At 45.1% G+C, this 19,095-nt stretch overlaps 1 protein-coding gene across 1 annotated transcript in view; it reads right to left on the reverse strand.

Moving 5' to 3' along the window:
• Positions 1-221: 221 nt before the first annotated feature.
• Positions 222-19,095, reverse strand: part of tspan18b (tetraspanin 18b) — a 38,982-nt gene continuing 20,108 nt past the window's right edge. Inside the window, exons 2-9 of the mRNA XM_053427700.1 lie at positions 16,164-16,247; positions 7,012-7,107; positions 5,752-5,946; positions 5,381-5,455; positions 4,378-4,476; positions 3,216-3,392; positions 2,366-2,449; positions 222-1,455 (exon numbers count right to left, since the gene is read on the reverse strand). Of these exons, the coding sequence (XP_053283675.1) occupies positions 1,408-1,455; positions 2,366-2,449; positions 3,216-3,392; positions 4,378-4,476; positions 5,381-5,455; positions 5,752-5,946; positions 7,012-7,107; positions 16,164-16,166 (777 nt within the window). The 5' untranslated portion in view covers positions 16,167-16,247 and the 3' untranslated portion in view covers positions 222-1,407. The remainder of the gene's footprint in view (positions 1,456-2,365; positions 2,450-3,215; positions 3,393-4,377; positions 4,477-5,380; positions 5,456-5,751; positions 5,947-7,011; positions 7,108-16,163; positions 16,248-19,095) is intronic.

Below are 19,095 nucleotides of genomic sequence, written 5' to 3' on the forward strand. Positions count from 1 at the left end.
TTGTGCAGTTTTAATGTTAACTGTTTTTTTTAACACATTTTTTATTTGCTGTTGCTGCTGCAATGTTTACATCTTCTACTTGCTTACCTCGGCTTTTCTATTGTTACTGTATGTTGTTCACGCCTATCATGGATTTTTGTGCTGGAGGGAAAAAAATCAATACACTAGCGTATTCAAGTTGAAATCAATCTATAAACACCAATAAGACCAAGAGCCGAGGGTGGATCCTATAACCACATTTTATTATTTGGCTCATCAGAAAACAAAACCATCCTTCATGTTTCAATACTTGAAATGTCTAAGAGGTGTAGCAGAGGAGAATGATTTGATTGTGAACGAGACTAATCACCCATGCAGAAAATCTGTCATTTCTGACAAATATCTCGGTCTTACAGTCTAATGAGAAAATAGATTTTGTCATGAGGCAAATTATATATTAAAAGTTTTCAGAGCATTAAGCAATGCTATCGTCTTTCTTATAAAACTGTAAATATGCAGTGGAAATAAAACATGTGCAGCCAGTTCAAGAAAAAAACACAAGGACGGTCATTTAAAATGCCATTTATGTCACTGACTTTTCAAGAACCTAATACAAATGCATACACTTAATGTACATTTTCACCGCCTAGGACCACAGAGGCTACAGCCACTACTGCAATTAACATCACCACACGATTAGAAAAAAGTATCAGAAGTCGGCTTTCAAGCTTGGGAGGGGTCATGAAGAACCACAAACTCACACATGCTCACAAACTAGTTCTAACACATTCAAAGAGAGCATTCAGTATGTACACACACACACACACACGCACACACACACACACACACACACACACACACACACACACACACACACAGAGAGCTAATATAATACAACATTAAAGGAGTGGCTGTAAAAAAGGCGTGTGGAGGAGGGAGTGTGTTACAGTTTACAGTATGTAAGGGAAAAGGGGTAACAGCCACCAAAGTGTACATAAAACATGTACATTTTTTTTTTTTTACAATTAAGCCAACTTTACTCAATATAAATATTCTTCTTCCAAAAGTCAGTGCAGTGCCTTCTGCTCAGGCTTCACCTGGTCCTCATGCCCGGTCAACTTTACAGCCAGTCTGTGATAGACCTGGTCCACAAATCACTGTTTCCACTTTTCACAGAAATCTTTTTACATCAGTTGTGTCTCTGATCTCCCACCTTTCTCTACATTTTGTGTGTATTTATGTTTTAGTTTTTTTTTGCCACCCAGTACCTCAAAAGTCCAGCTGTGAAGTACAAGAGTTTGAGAGTTGGGTTTTTCTACCTATTAGCCAATAGAAAAAAAGATCAACAAATTTACAAGTGTCCATTGTGTGTTTTTCTCCTGAAATCCCTTTTTTTTTTAAAGAAATAAGTTCACAGACGGAGCAGCTCTACTGGATTCCCCTGAAGAGACACATAGCAAAGACCATGGCGAAGAGCTGAGGAAAATAGGAAAAGTAAATCAGTAGAGCACACAAAAAAGTCACACATTGTTTTAACAAAATCATTTACATGTTTCATAATCTGATTATGACTCATGTCAACATTATGTCATATTTCTTTTTGACACTAGAACCCAGGATATTTGTCCTCGAGCTGTTGGTAAATGTCATATGTTGATGTCGCAAAATGTTGTAAAAACCCTAATAGGATATTATAGTACAATAAAGACGTTCACAGTCCTAAATGATGCGACAAAGATTGTGACACTCCCCATGTCTTCATTCAATTATTGCTTATTCTGAGTATGACCTGGTTCAGGTTAAGTTGATCAGAAAATGCTGTTGTGCTGTGTCTCATTCACACTTTTGCTTTAATCAGGCAAATATCAGAATGTATGCATTGTTTTCTCCCTCAAAGGATTTATAACAAAAGTAACATCCTTGTAATCATTATATACAGTTCACCTAAAACAAATATAAAATGCCTTATTCAAACCCTGGATGATCTCCATCAAAGCTTTGTTCCAGAAGAGAAACAGGAACATGAGAAGATAACATTCAATTTGATATGGATGAGAGCTTGACTTACACCACTATATGCATTTGTCTGTAAAATAATACATATGTGTGTATATTATTTCATATTACTGACAGTATATTACAATACCAAAATAAAAACTCCATAATAATAACCATTTGTAAACAAAAACTGTGAAAGCTGCCCAGTTAAATCCTGTAACACCAAGTCTCACCACTAGGTGGAGAGCTTGCCACACAAAGAGCTTTAAGAGAACACTACACCACTATAAGGCATAATTCCTCATTTCTGAAATGAACATCCTCAATACTGGAAAGACGGATAAAGCAGCACGTGTGATGGTTGGACTGTAATGAAAATCCGTCATACCTCGATGGTCAGAACCACGATGGCGAGCGCTCCGGCCACGTAGATGTACAGCTCAAAGTAGTCCACCACCGCGGAGTAACAACCCTGCGGGTGACACACAAACACACGGTGCTCAGCAGAGAATCAATGGGCTTTGAACTTGCAGAATTACAGAGACAATTAAAGTAACATCACAGCTTTAATTGAGTGAGGCTTCGAACAAAAGGCCTGTGTTGAATGAGTGGGAAGCGGGGCCTCCAGCCTCACTGCCTTTTAATGAGGCTTCTTTGTGTGAATGACAGAGACACACATTGTGGATACCTCACATTGTTCTAGTGGCTTGAAAAACGACAGGTGGGGAGTGCAGTAAAAAAGAAACATCCTATCAGTTTTCACAGTAATTACATTTCTCCCCGAGACTTTCTTTGGGCTGATGTGGGTGTAGGTGTGTAACTGTGATGCAAACCTTATCTCACACATTCATTTGCACACTCGTATGCTCGACCGTAATTCAAATTTACATATTTAGGTATACACACATCTGTAAAAATGTGCACACGTGATGCATACATACACTGGTAATCCACAGTTTATCACAAAGAAAGATGGTCTATGACAACCAAAAGGCTAATCACCCATGGAGGAGTCAGCTAGACCCTGGATGTCAGCCCTCAACTGTCTCCTGCTCTAATTAAGCCTGGAGGTGGTTTGGCAGGAGGGAGAGAGATAGAGAGAGGGAGAGGGAGAGAGAGCGAGAGAGAGAGCGAGAGAGAGAGAGAGAGAGAGAGAGAGAGAGAGAGAGAGAGAGAGAGAGAGAGAGAGAGAGAGAGAGAGAGAGAGAGAGGTTGACACAGTGGATGTCAGAAGTTACCTTGTTATTGCGGAACATCATATTGCCTGATAAGCACTGCTCCTGGCTGATATAGGCCACCTCCCCGGTCTGACTGGAGCGCTGGCAGCAGGCTTCAGGCACCATATGATTTTGGTTGATCAGCCTGAACAGGCTGTCCTTAAAATCCTCTGGGCTGTTCACCCCACAGCAGTCAAACTGAAGAGAAGCAGAGAGGAGAGAATAGGAGAAGACACCCTTAATGCTGGATCACCTCACAGTTGTCAAACTGAGGAGAGGAGAGACTGGGGGGGAATCCACCATTATTGCAGAGCTGCATTGCAATGCAGTGGTTGGCAGTGATGCTTTACAGCAAGAAGGATCTGAATTCAAACGCAGGTCCTGTTCAGACCTGAGTGATCTGATCACAAGTGGTCAGTGTTAAGTACGTTTGTTAACAATTGGCTTAAATATGCATTCATGAGCAAGTCTCCTGTGACCAACTGTGATCTGATCTCACTCCCTCCCTATATGTGCAAATGTTTGGATCACTGGGACACTGCAACAGGTCAGAAGATGTCAGGTGAGGAGGTGGTCGTTCTTATGTGGCCAAGGACACATTTGAATTCACAAAAATATGGCCACATGTGTCCCAGACCACCTCCCGATGTGGTTGTAGTGATCACATCTCTGTTCAGACCGGAAGTTAGCGCTGACAACTTGATCGATCTCTCAGGATGGATATTTATTGGCCCCAGTCTTCCTGTGTGCAGGCGTAAGCGTGGTCTCCCCTGCGTGGGTTTTCTCCAGGTACTCCGGCTTCAGTCCAGGGACATGTAGTTAAGGATTAATGAAGAGACTATGAATAGCCAGTAGGTGTGAGTGTGAATTGTTTATTGTCTCTACATATAAACCTTGCGAGAGACTGACCTGTCCAGCTTCCCCCCCCCCGCCTGTCGCCCAGTGTCAGCTGGAATGGTCCCCAGCCTCTCACTGACCCTTAAAGTATCAACCACCTAACTAATGGATGGACCCTTATTGCTGAGTGCCTTTTTGTGCACTGGCCTGTGTTCCACTGTGTGTGCGCAACAATCCAGAAGATTGACCTAAATGTCTGGGATTTTATCTATAAAATATATCCCCTCAACGCCAGCCTCAACGACTACGGTGAGTGAGCTCTTGGCCGTGTGTGCTGCGGCCTTACTGTAGACATGATGGCGTTCCATGTGGAGGTGAAGACGTCAGTGTTGTTGTAGCCCTGATAATGTTTCTTCAGCTCCTTGGTGAAGTACTCCCTGGTCAACTACAGGAACAGACAGAAAGAGGTTAGTGTCACCATCAAAATTATATCTGTTTCTTTTGAAGTTGGAGCACATCACTGGGAGACGAGGGCTCTGTGTCATTTTAATGATAGACTGCTACATATGAGAAAACTGTAGTATGAAGCCTTTTTCCCAGCGGTCAAGCAGGATAATGCAAATGCCAGGTTTTGGGAGGGGAATAAAGACAAGAGGACATTTCTGCTTCTGCTGAATCAATTCTGATCCTTTTTTAAACCAGGACATCCTGTCTGACAATGTTATCAGAATATGGAGCAGTCTAATCTCTCTTTCACATTAAAATCAGCCGGCATACAAGTGGTTTTTAAATGTGGGGAAACCCATTAAAAAGTCTATAGACTCCTTTCCCCTAGCCATAAGAGGAGTTTGCCTTGTCGGCTTTTTGTCCCCCCTTGAGTTTGATGTCAAGAACGCACACAAAGCGTTCTAACGGCTGTCTAAGCACCAATGCTCGCAAGTTCAATACACGTCGTAACGTCATACAGAAAAAGTGCAAGCTCAACGTCTAGACGAAATAAGAAGAAACAAGGAAAAATTAGCACTTTCACCCAGGTGTCATGTTTCCATTACAGCCGATCTGAGATGATAAAAACCTGTCTCTACTGCAGAGCCATTTAACCCAGGACTGAATGCCAATCATATCCATTCCCATTGGAGACAAAAGCCAGATTAAAGTTTTGTTTTTTTAACCAATAAAGGGGCTTCAGAGTTGTTAAAGCAGAATGTGTCACAATAAATACACAAGATTAAGATTTGAATCAGAAATGCCAGATTTAATGATTCTGATCCTCTGTGCCATGGACATATTTTAGTATTAAATATTGACTGCTGATGATCAAAGCTAGAATAAATACTGTGGCAACTCACATGTTCCCGGAATATGAAGGCCAGGATGGCAGCAGCCAGCTCTGCTAAGAAGATGAGGAGGATGAGCATGAAGAACTGCAATCAAACAAAAAAAGGCCCCAAAAAAGGGAGAGTCAGAAAAGGTGGATGAGTATCAGGAAAAACTGCATGTCAGTCACAAACAAAAATCACACTCTGGCTGTGGAGGCTTCACTCAGCATTAACTATGTATGAGGCTTGAGGCACGAAGGCAAATAGGGGAGCGCTTTGCTCTTTAGACTTTCTGTTTCAAGCATGACAGTCCAAAAAACTGACAGACGGAATAATCAACACACACGCAGAAAAACAAGTTCAGGAACAGGAAGACGTTTCAAATTTGTCGGCCAACTCACAAAGAGGAGCAGACACTTGTTTTCCCGGATGGCTCCGCAGCAGCCCAGGAAGCCCAGGAGAAACAGCATGCCTCCCATGCCCAGGATGATGTAGACGCCGGTGAATAACAGCGGATTGGCTGCCACGATCTCCCTGAACCCTGTGGGGTCCACCAGTACCCACACTCCCACTCCCAGGAGGAACGAGCCCCCTAACTGATGGAGAGAAAGAAGACGCCTGTTAGGCCGAAACAGAAACTGGCTGCATTTTTTGAAATTAATTGGAACTCAAAGGATCGCTCGGCGTCCCCAGTGGCACATGAAACATTCAACAAGATGTCGTATGATGGGATAAATAAAGTTGTGCTTATCTTAATAAGGACAAGATAAGGAATGTGAGAGTGAGGTGAGAGCAGAGATAAGACGCTGGGTATCTGCACAGCCACGATGGGGTGGGGGTGGTCGGGTGGAGATATCAACTCTGCTTCAACTAACCCCCCAACCTGCTAAGGCACTACAGTCTCTATCCTCTACTGTCCTCCCTTTCATCTGCAGCCACTGTGGGCGGTCTTATGTAATTAAGAAAAGGAGGTATTGAGGAGGAGGGGGGGTGGGGTCTGAGCTTTTTTTTACCACAATCCCCTCCTTCCTGTCACAGAGAGACCTGGACTCCTGCAAATGAACATCAGCTCTGGGGAAGAGGCCGTGCTCTGAGGAGAGGAGGGAGCCATTTTGAAAGCTCATTCATTGGGTTTAAAAACAATACTGTCCTGTTACATTAGTGTGAAAAAAGTGGTTTTTACTTGGCGATGCTAACGGCCGGGTTCGTTCTTTGCTCTGCTGGATGCATTATTACCTCCCTCTTGAACTACTGCATCCGAGCTCAGTTTCTAACTGGTCTGGTTGAGCTTAATAAGGCAGGAAAAGAGACAAACTGTCTTCACTCAGACCCCCCCCCCCCCCCCCCCCCCCCACCCCCTTTCACAGGCTCAGACTAACAGGATTACCCTTGATTGTCTGATCAAGACTGATAAAGTCAGGTGCCAGTCACAAACTCCACATGGCACAGGGAGCCTCAGATGTGTGTCAGCACACTGAAATCTAATCAAAAGAGAATTTGATAGAATCAAGATTGCCTCCGTCTAACGAAATGCAAATGTGGCTCCATTAGTCGGTGGCGCAGGGGGGCAGCCGGAGACCCATCTTACATCATTAGGCTGACACTAACTTCAGAGATCGCAGAATCAAGTGACTTCGGGGGGAGCCCTGAGAAATACTTACGAAGATGAGGAAGTTGAAGACAAACATGAGGTACTTGATGCAGCTGAGACAGTCCCCCTCCATGGTCGTCCCGCGCGCCGAAGCCTCTCCCTGCCCCTGGGAGGAAACAACAGAAAAACATCACAGTTAGAGAATCCAGCTCACCGGGTTCTGGTTCTCCTGCACCGGAAAAAGGCGTTTCGATGAAAACTGCAGAGGAAATAAAACTCTGCAAAACACCTGCTCACATTTTAATGAGTTCTGCCAGTCAAACGTAGAATACACACACACACACACACACACACGCCCTTCACTTCATTCAGCCCAATTCCAGCAGTAAATCCTTGTATTATCCCCTCAGACGCACCGTGCCACGTATAAGTTCTCAACGATCCCTGAGTAACTACAGCGTCGGAAAGACAGATTCTTTATCCTCACTTCTTATCTTTGGACAGATGGGTGATCTCAGAGCATTTTAAAGATACGGCTCCATGTGTATTAACTGTCGACGCATGGACTTTACTGAGGAGTTTCTTCTTCTTAATGTAATGAGACGCAGGAGCCCTCTGCTCCCATCAGGCAGCTCTCTATCTGACATAAACACACTTTACCTGATGAAAGGCCCGCCCTGGAAGCACTCCTGCTTAATGAAGACTGCCTCCCTCGCATTAGGAGACAACACAGGTGTCTCCTGTATCCCTGACCCCATGTACCTCTGTATCTGAGGCACCACAAAGCCTTCACAGAAGCATTTTGTTTAACATTTTAATCCAACAAGCTGCAGATATATATAATAAAAAACTAAACATTCTCCATCTCAGGATTTATCTCTCCACATGCTGCACAGGCTGAAGTGGAAAACATCTGTGGGGGCAGCTATAATTGCAGTCTCGGGGAAAGAAGAAAATTAATTATTTGGCAGAAATGAACCGGCACTCTTTGCTTTACAGTGTGATTATTAATTTGCTCTCCCATAGTGATAGAGAATGGGTAACAAGCAAGATTAAAAAGTGATTTAGATTCACACGACGAGGCAACACCTCCAAACCGGAAAAGAACGGTTAAAAGCTTTTCTTTCACGTCTTTTGTCTGGAGTTTGCTGCACGTCCGTCAGATGTAATCTTCTAATCTTCAGGCAGTCTCTCCGCTGCGTGATGCCTGTCAGACGGCTCCTCTGGGTGATCTCTCTGCTTCTCCGAGGCAGCGGTGAAACCCAGGTTAGGATTGACGCCGGCTTTGATTCCCGTCCGTCTCTGCTGTCGCTCAAAGGGGATTCAGCCTTGACCCCTTCACCCTGACTGCACACAATCGAGTCAGGTGAAATAAACCGTGAACTCGCTGACGCCAAGTGCGTATTTTACAAAGAAATAAAGGCAATAACTTATCCCTGTCTTCTGATGTTATCACCCTGCTCTTAATTTCTTTAGCTTTTTCCCCACCTCGCTGTAGACTTGTGTAAATTGCCGTGACAATAAAATTGAACAATACTAGAGATGTGAAGGCAGCCTTTGTCTTCCGTGGGAGCGAGCTAATGCAGAATGAGAACTTTTCCTCCCCTCTCCAGCCCAGGGGCTTAGTATTCCTTTTCTTCTCCTCCTTTTCCTCCCCAGACCCGGTGAAATTGATTTAGAGCTATGGTTAAACACTGCCTCTAAATCATAATGATATGCTTGGGTATTGATCAGCCTCCGAGTGGTACTCTGAGAGCGGCCCCGAAAGCCTCAACGCCCGAGCTGGGTTTTAATTAACCCCTCCCTTGCCTGAGCCTCACTGGCCTAATGAGGGCACAGGAGGTCTTAATTGAGATTTGCATACATTACAGTCTCATAGAAAAGCTTCGGGAAAAGGGTTTCTCATCACCCTGCGCTCTGCGCTGTCAGCCCCGATGAAGAGCTGTATTTATTGGAGCAGAGGATAAGGAGGTGGAATGATGATGGGGGGAGGAAAAAGGGGTGGGTTGGAAAAACTCTCTGGTCTCGGCTCACATCTCATGCCCCAAACAAAATGTCTGATTTCTCTTCCAGCTTTGCCCTTTTTTCTCTTTTTTTTTTACTCTTCGCTCCCGTCTCAGATCCGCAGCCAAATTTCTTCCATGCATTAAAATACATTGCGCTGTAGGAATAAAGTGGACTGTGCAGGCCTGCGAATAACCAATAAGCAGCAATCGTATAAATCAAAGTGCCACAGAAACCCCAGAGAAAGTGCAGCGTAAACAAACCGGCCTTTCCCATGACTCCCTTGGGATCACAGTTCTTCATCGATCACAGCCCAGTCGTGGAGATCAGACCACTAAGGGCTCTGTGAATAGTCTGCATAGTACATTAGTATGGGGGGGGGGGAGTGGTTCACACCCCGGGAGCCGCAAGTTAACAACGACGTCGACAAATTACCTCCAGATTTACAGGCAGATCCTCCTCAGGTGTGCAGCCTGCCAGGATGAGGACTTGGGTGGCACTGTGTTTGGACAGAGGAGCAAACAACGTGACACATCGAGCAGCGAGCGGTTTTCCTCGCAGCGATGTGTGTCATGTTTGTTTATGCCTTCTCTCACTGCAGACAATGTGTTTGCAGGCAGGAAATAATGTATGTATGGCCTCAATCTGACAATCTAAGTGGCAGGGGGTGCCCCGCGGTATTCGATAAATGCCAGCTCCATCCACGTCGGCGGCGGGGTCTCCCGCTGCTGACATCACAAAATGCCATGCAGCCCTGTTTAGTCTGGCTGAAGTCGGATCCATAGCCAGCTTTGGACCGCGGAGCCTGGCATGGTTATGTTTGATAGCAGTTTAATGAGAACTGATGCTAACTCAACTCCACAGTGCCAACAGAAGCCAGAGCCCTGTAATGAGGGCAAACCCAGTCTGACCTACATTCTTCTCTGTGCAAGGATGAGGAATTCTGACACACTGCTACAGGCCATTTTTTCCCACCATGCTTTACTCAGAAAACCAGAGGTCTGTTTGGCCAACATCTACACAACCAACCGTGATGGCCATGTCAACCCACTGTAATTAAAAGATAAGGAAGACATAGGCCCACATTGACAACGCTCCATATCGGAATAGAGCACCCTTGGGTGGTTCTCCTTGAAGATGACACTTTCAGCACGATTAATGAAGTGAGCCCATATTCCCCCTGCTCCAGCGCCTGGACAAATCGAACGGCGCGACAAGGACACCCCTCCACACTCCCAGTACCAGCCAGTTCACCTCATCTTGAGCGTGAGCCTGCATAACAAATATCCATTAATACCCAAACCCCGGTGAGATTATGAGGGCTGCAGCTTGACCCCTTTAAATGTCATTGACCCCCTAAATGATCGTGTGTAATTGAACCCTGGGGACGGAGCAAATCATCCTCCGACTCCCTGATGCAGCTGGGGCAGGTGGGTTTTTCCGGCTACTGTATGCCACTCTCAAGCTCTCTCCAGAGTGTGCTCATACTCCCCGGCGGTGACACTGAGCGACCACACGTATGCCACATCACCTTTTATCTCAATTAAAAACCCATTTTCATGTTTCTCCGTGAATTTCTAAATCAGCCGGAGCATAACAAACACCCCAAAAATACCAAATAAGGACGGGCTCCTGTGGCAGCGAGCGAGGCTCCCCTGAGGGACACCATGTCCCTTAATGAACCTCCAATTAGAAGCGAATGAGCCCGGGGCTGTGCTGCCACTAAGGAGCTTTGAAATGTACTGAATGCTAACCAGCTACAGCAGAGTACGCTGCTTTAGAGGGCATACACCTCGCAGACAACAGGGAACAAGCCCAGAGAGACGGTGCATGAAAGTAGCTCAAAGGCAACCCAGCAACACCGTGCGTGAGTGTGGGTGTAGCTCACGCAGAGAGCAGAGCATCCAAACTCAGGCGGGGAAGGGGAAGTTCAGGAAACTGGAAAGTGTGTATGTTGTTAAGATTAAGATTAAGATGCATTTATTTGCCCCAAACACATGCACAGACATGCACAGGCACACTCATGCAGGTAGGGAAATGTAACCTCTGCTTTTAACCCATCTGGTGCAGGACACACAGAGCAGTCATGTACGGTGCACAGGGAGCAGATGTTGGGGCAGTAAGGTGCCTTGCTCAGGGGCACTAGACAGGGTAGGGAGAATCCTCTTGGATTTTTGGACAGATCAATCCAGGTTCGTCTTTTTGTTGTTTCTCCGTGGAGTCGAACCAGAGAAGAACCAGAGACCTTTTCTGCCCATAGTCCAAGTTTCTGCCACTAGTCCACCGCCTCTCTAGTAGTATGGACGTATGAGCGATTGTTGTGAGGATCCTATTGCAGCTAGGCCTCTTTTCCACTGGTCCAAAAACACACCAACATCTGGCTTCTGTCTGCAATGAGAATGTAGACACAGGTTTCTATCTGCTCCGATTGTCAGTAATGGAAACATGACACCCAGCTGAACGCGCAAATTTGGCAAGACGGCGAGGTGAGTGAGCGCCTCAGTTTTCAGAGCGTTTGTGGGACGCATCAGGGGAAAACACTGAGAGAAAAAATAAACTCCTCTTCTTCAAAGCAAAAGGACACGATCGCTTTTTTTACCCACTAATTTCGGTGTAAAAGAGGTATTAGATACTCAGGAGAAGGCAAACAAGTTCTCTCTCCCCTCAGGCAAACTCAGCTTAATGAGTTTTTTTTACCGTACACTCGTAGGATTGATGAACATTATCAGCGTCTGCACATTACAGGCATTGTTAGTTTCGCACAAACAAAAAAAGAGAAAAATAAGCAGACCTTCACTGATTAATCTGCTTCGGCTCGCAAAGCCATTCATCATTTAAAACGCATTGTTCCAATATATGTGCTGTGAATCTAAAGCGGTTCTTATCCGAGCATGTGAGTGTCGTCTCCCCCCCCCCCCCCCGGTAAATGAGATAGTGTGAATCCCTCTGACCAGGCAGCTGACACACTCCTGAACAACAGGCTGATTAACTCTGGAGAAGGCTCCCGGAATGAACAAATGCACAGTCAGAGACGCACTGACCATGTGTTGTCAACAGCACCGCAGGCCACATTCTTGACATCCCGACTGGGCACACATCCAGCTGTTGGTTCAGTATGAACAGTTGCTCACACTCCGACAGTGAAATCGATTCTGCAGTTCCTTATGCAAGAGGCACGGGAGACGGGGGGGGGGGCGGCACTGGCATCTTCAAACTCAAGCAAGAGGACATGTGATTGAGATGAGGAGATTTTTGGGGGTTATTTTGAACAACCCTGTGTGTGTGTGTGTGTGTGTGTGTGTGTGTGTGTGTGTGTGTGTGTGTGTGTGTGTGTGTGTTTGTGATCCTCGCCCTCTCAAAGCAGAGATCCTCCCTTAATTGTGTCAGCACCTCTATCTGGCCGAGTGGAGATACAAACTGGCTGCACAGAGCCGGATCAATACCAGGCCCAGGCACATGGTCAATGATGCATTGATCCCCCGGAGTTCCAGCTCTCAGTGTGCTACTTGTCTGCTAGTGAGGGCATGAGGCAGCAGCAACACAATGAGCACATAAACACTTCTTCACAGACGCCTGTTAGGACTCAGCTCGGGCTTTTCCCACGGGGCGCGTCAGAGGATGACACATTGCTTTTCACAAAACTGAGTTACATCTCGATTCAAAACTAAATGCTTGATAATTGCTGTGGTGACAACAGGGGCAGAATTATTTCCTAACGTTTTCACTTTTCTAGTTCTGCCCGCTGGTCATATTCTTCCTTCAGTTCAGTTCCTCTAATCTCAGCCAGAATCGTATTGTTATGTCAGAGTCACGAGAATCAATATCAGCTCCTTGTTTTTCAAAAAACTTCTGAAAAATCCAATCAATAATCTCACCAACTCCGCTCTGACCAGCGTTTGATCCTCAGGCGAGAGACTATTCAAATGTAGGTATGGTTTTAAATGCCGGTTGAGTCAAGGTTTCTGTAGCCGTCCAATCTCCATATAAAGAGCGTTTACATCACAGATGGCCTCAGTAGAAATAAACAAAAGGGAGATCTGAGGAAAGACAACACTTTCAGCCTCAGGGGGAGAAACACAAACACACCCAACTCACATGGACACACGAGTGTTCACTAAATTCTGATAAAAAAAGGGAGGAGAAAATTGGAAGAGATTCTAATTGAATTGTTGCCCCCTTATGGGTCAAATACGACATTTTGTGAAATCCATTGGGGAGTTTTTAGCACATGTTGGAATCTGTCCAGGCCTCCGCTGAGGACCCTGGTCTCCACGGCAACCCGGATATGGGGTAAGAGTGGCCTTTGTCTGCGGAGTGGTGTTTGGAATCTCCACTTAGCACTAGTTCCTGTTGGAAAACAAAGGGGAGCGGAGCCAGGCACTTTACGACGGGGGGGGGGGGGGGGGGCAGCCTGGCCAGCCATTTGTGTAATGAGCGATCAGTCACACCCTGTCGCAAGGCCATATGTTAGTTAGTATACAGCCAGTCCCCCTATGTAGAGGAGCAGAGAACTGGTTTATCACTTACTGACTTACTTACTATTACAACACACACACACTTGTCAGTTTAAAGTAGTGAGGACACTCATAAATATACTGCATTCCCTAACCCATTACCGTAACCTTAACCAATTGCGTAAGCCTAACCTAAACCTAATTCTAACCCTAACCCTAAAACTAAGTCTTAACACTCAAACAATCCTTTGAGGACCAGTGATGGTTTTGTCACAATGATGGTTTTGAAACAAAATGGCCCCCCATAACTACAGAAAGATATGTGAACATGAACTTTCACACAATCAGCAAACAGCAATAACAACAGTGTAACCAGTCTCAGAGACTTTGTTCTATAGGCCACGGTTACCATGATTATGCAAAAACTAATCAATAATGTGTGTGTGGGGGGGGGGGTGGGGGGGGCATGACCCAAGGATGAACTTCTTAAATTTTGGAGAATATAAATCAGGGAGTGCATCCGGGATTTCTGTTTTCATTTTCTTTAACATGGGGGGATAGAGCGCCTTCTAGTTTCGAAAACAAAGGCAAACCCCCTTAGTTTTTATTTATCAAAAAACTTTGAGGTTAATTCAGGTTTATTATGCCCTATAGGTCCTATTTGTATCTATATTTGACAAAATCTATCTCACTTCAGTATCACACAATCTTACTCTGCAGAGGGAATTTCCTCAGTTGCTGCTGTAGATGTAAAGATTTCCATTCCCCTCTCATGAGTGCATTTTGCCTACTTCTGTTTCTAAGATCCCAAAAAATAATGAAATTCGTTCTCAACTTCGGAGCCAACATGAACAAGAACTGGGCAAAATCTCAAATCTTCAATCTGTTGAAGAAGATTTAAAATGATCAACAGCTCTAGAACAGAGAATAGACAGAACATGTGGTGAGACGGAGGCCCTGCTGAAGAAGATGAATCTTGGTTGACCTGATCAGAAGTGGACGGTTCGAAATACAGGTGTGAGTGCACTCGAGACGCACTGAGGACGAACTGAGATCAGATGTCACTGACCACAGTCTGAGGTGGTCTGGGCCACATATGGCCACATTCCTTTGGCAGTGTGGACGGAAATGTGTCCTGGGGCACGGTGAACGAATGTCTGCACAACGGACTTATTCTGTGTAAGAGGAAATATTTACGAAACTCATTCAGTTGCTTCTCAGATCGTGTAAAATCGGCTTTTTCCACAGCATCTGAAATTCTTAAAAAGCCCACAGATTAAGGGAGGAACATTAGAGGAGTAAATCAAACTATCTAGAGCTCTCTGGTTGCCTGGAACACACCGTGTATAAGATCCAGTTGAATCGTTCATTTCTGGCAGTTTAGGCACATGAAGTCTATTGTGGCCTCCTGCTGGTTTAACAACTACAACACATTAGTTCTGCTGATGTACTTGTTTATTTGCATACTGAGGAGGGAAGTCAGATCCCATCACAAGCCGTTACTCGGGACACGTGCGGATGATTTGTCCACTACTTTTTTTTAATTTTTAATTTTAATTAAGCATTATGGGGCATCAACAAAAATGCTAATTCAATTTTATTTGGGGCTAAAACTGACAGTGAACACCCAACATCTTGTATTATGTCAGTCTGCAAACTGTACTGGATTTGGACAGATAATAATGTTGAAATGTTGCCTCTCTTTTTTTCTCCAAATATCTTGTTTGTTTTTTAAACAACAACTGGACAGATCTCTACAAAACTCTGAGGAAGGAGTATGAGTGTGCGACATGAGTCAGGAACAACCCATTACATGTTCTTTAAATTGCAAAAGGGGAAACCAAGGGAAATAATTCTTGGTTCCTCTACGAAAAAAGATCTCGTGAATTCAAAATGTGGAGACACAAGGGGACTGTTGGTCCGAGGTGGAGGTGTGCAGTCTACTAAGTGACATTCTAGTATAAACTAAAACTTGTACGGTTGTCTTACTGCTTGTGCTTCTTACACAATCTTGCCTGTTTTATTTTGTCAATAATATAGTGTTCACAGGTCTCAGTATTTAATTAGTTACTTACAATCGTATTATTATAATCAGAAGAAAAAATAAAAACTCACAAAGCAAGACCCAAACTCTAATAAACCAGTTCTATTCTAGACAATAGTTCGAAAATTGAGAACGGCTCTAGAATATAATCGTACATGTCACTTGCGCGTGTATAATTGTCTGGTCGGCTGCTTTTGTGGTTATGTGCTTTGACTGATTACAGCTGACGTGTCTGACTCCAAACTCCCCTTTAACCTCTCAATCTATACATGTCTGCTGCTCGGCCGTGTCTGGAATACTAATGTTACGAAATGCCAATGAAAATCAGAAGCTAACAAAGCCCAGTGCCGGGCCTGCTGTGACGGTAAAGGAACAAAAGCACTTGTCTGCCCCTTTGCCGAGACCAGCTCCACGCACCGTGCAGCTCGGCGCCTCCTGCGTTGACAGTGACAATGGCTTTGCACCTGTGCTGTCAGCATCTTACTGAAAAGAGTCTGTCAACAAGCTCTTTCTGCTATTTCTCTCGCTGATTTAACACGTGTCCGCCGGTGCAGAATCACGGCTGCATTCGGTGGAAATCACTCAAGGCAACTCCCCCACGTTACAGATGCGCAGGGGAAACTGAGTGGGCAAAAACAGGTTTCACAGAGGAATAAGTGCTGCAGATAGATGTTTTTTTCTTTAATCCGAGGCTCTGTGTGCTTGGATGGAATGACATACCATCTGTATCTGCTGGTGCCTCCCCTTTGTTCAGACGGAGCCGATGACTTCTCTCTGTTTTCTCTCCTCTCCTGTTTTCATGGGCTGTTGGACAGAAGCACAAGGGAAGAAGAAGCAGAGGTCAGGACTGAGCTAATGAGATTGAAAAAAAAAAAACAGTGAGGCTCCGGCGAGGAGAAAGAAAAGTGGCACATTTGTGATGGTATGAGTAATTCATTTAAGCAGAATAAGAGTGGGTGCGAGAAAAACACAGAAAATAATATTGTAGGACACTTAAAATGACAGAGTTGGCATTTATTATGCATGAAGCGCTCGCTCCCAGCAGTGAGCTAATATAAGACTGCAACAGCGTTTTATCTGTGTGAATATTTCACTTCGCAGCTGGAAGGCAAAATGCACAAGGACAGAATGAAGAGGGCCCGTGTGCTGCAGGTACCATGTTAAACCTAAAGAAGGTTTTGAGAATGTGTGTGTCCCTTCTCGCACAGCTAATTATCATTTATTAGAAACTGCAAAACACCGGCCTCCTCATACAGCTACTGACGTGACCTTGATGAGCATCTGAACTCATGCATTATTCACTTGAAGTAGACTCCCTTGCTTTCTTACCATACCTACTGGCCTGTAATAAACATCTCCAACCGAGGGTGTCTAATAAGCATAAAAGCCTGAAAACTTTTTTCGCCACAAGTGTCTTCCAGCTGAAAATAGCCGCGTCGCAATAAGAGCCAATTAAACCGCTGATATTCCAGCTTCTATACGTGCAAAAATAGTCAGCAGATCGGTTTTGACAGACAATACTTGGGAGCCGGTTTCAAAACACTGGCACTGACAACCGCGGCATCAAAATGTGGCGAGGGCTGTCTGCGGAGGCATGAACAATATGCAGCTCCTGCCACGATACATGGCAAAATACAGGCAGGTTTTTCTCTGCCGGGGATGGAGAATGTCTCAGGAGTATTCTGGCTGATGGAGCCGCCCGCACCATCCCGCCGACACACCATATTGCCAGCAGACATCAGATTCACAGGGACGCTGCGGCCGGCTGACAGCGGTAGCCGCACACCCTCCCTCCCCCACACAGAATACACAGCGCTGATTATATCTGGAGGAAAGGCAATCCAAGTCCGAGTGAGGAAACTGGAGGGGGGAAAAAATGGTAGAAGTGGAGAGATGCACCGGAATGATACCCTCCCTTATCTCACAGCCTTGAATTCAGACACTGCAGAGAACATGCGCAGGGGAATCAATAACATCTTCACAGTGGCTGCACACGCTAGTGAGCAGAACCACGCGCAGTTCAGTGAAGAAGTCATTTACTTTACATATTCTCCATATGGCCGAGTGAACACATCCCAGGCAAAGTACAAGACTGCAACAGCCTTTAATTTAGAGTCAGTGAGGAACAACAGCAGCGTCATCATATCTGTGATCTGGTGCTGAGCGGCGAAGTGGTCCCGTTTGATCCTGAAGCCTGTTGCCGATATTTAGAGAGCTGTTAGCCGGCGGAGAGCAACAGAGCTGAGGGTCTGCATTGTGTTTTGGTTTCCATGGAGCTCTTTTCACGGGGAAAAAGCGGCGCGCCCAATAGGATCGCACGGCCTCATTGAATCAGTTATGGGGGCTGAGGAGAGACGTCAGCGCCGACGGCTGACAAGGCACAACAATAGGACAAACGCTCGAGGGGGACTAGAAAGGCCAGGCCACTGAGGGTCCAACAAAGCGGGGGAGCGCCTCAACACTAGAGAAAAAGGTTTCATCTCCATCCACTCAGCGGCTTCGGCTTTTAAATGAATCCCTCTCGCCAACTTGTCATTGACATTTAAGCCCACGAGCATTGTGGGCAATTTAAAACATCAATGCAGCCTCTCAATGATTAGCCTCTGCTGATATTTCAGGCTCTGACAATATTATTGCATCACTAACATCCATCCACTATGCAAGAGAGTAGCTCATTACAAATGATGCCCCTCTACTAACAGGATGTACAGTTCAATTCACAATAGAGACAGCGGAGGAAACTGCAGCCGCCATAAAGCAATGAGAGGTATGGAAGGCGCCAGTACACTCCAACAGAGGGTTCCTGTCCAATGAGTGGATTCATCCATATGTGTTATTTAAAAATGCATCCCTGTTGCTATGTTTCCCTTTGCAGTCCACACTACACTTTCCCAGCACCGAAAACTGAGAACTGAAAAACACCATCGGCCTCATGTTAGTTTGGAAACTCCAGGTCTCCTTTCATTTCCTGATTCAAAACTTTACTTTCAGTTAAGCCTTTTTAAGACGTGAACTCTTCACCTATATTTTACTTAGCATTTCACACATGACGAACGAAGCAAGAGAATTTCTCCATCAGACGCGTTGGGCGTATTCATTTCTCTGCTGAATTCACGTCATCGTTTAAAGCACACAACGACCTTCTTTCAAACATCTTTTGAAAACTTCATATCCATCTTCTATTTGTATGGCATCAGGAGATATGTGTATTGTTTCATCAACACGCCCACTCGCTTGCTATGGATTTTCCGGACATTATCCTGCTGTATGCTCACATGAGCCCACTCTGACATTGTACTGGGAGGCTGGCAGGAAAAGCTCAGGAAAATGTAGGGGAGCAACTGACATTTGCGTTCTCACATGCAGCCCCTCTGGGAAAATGTCAGTAAGTTCATTGTCTGAAAGCAAGTGAGCTGTGAGCCAGACTGCTTGTGCCACCACCATTTCTAAGATTCTTGTATCTTGCCCTCCTCTGCCACTTTGAGCATTTCTCCTCGCCTTTGTCTTTGTCCGTTCACCACAGGTTTAACACGTTTTCCTGTTATCGAGAGAACAGGTAAGATTCAAGCCTTTACCGTATATGTGTACTATTGGCTATAGGGACTCATTTGTGTTCCATAAGTCACCTCATCCTGCCATTGAGACGGGCAAC

Source organism: Pleuronectes platessa, chromosome 7 (genome assembly GCF_947347685.1).
Source record: "Pleuronectes platessa chromosome 7, fPlePla1.1, whole genome shotgun sequence".
NCBI classification, from domain to species: Eukaryota; Metazoa; Chordata; class Actinopteri; order Pleuronectiformes; family Pleuronectidae; genus Pleuronectes; species Pleuronectes platessa.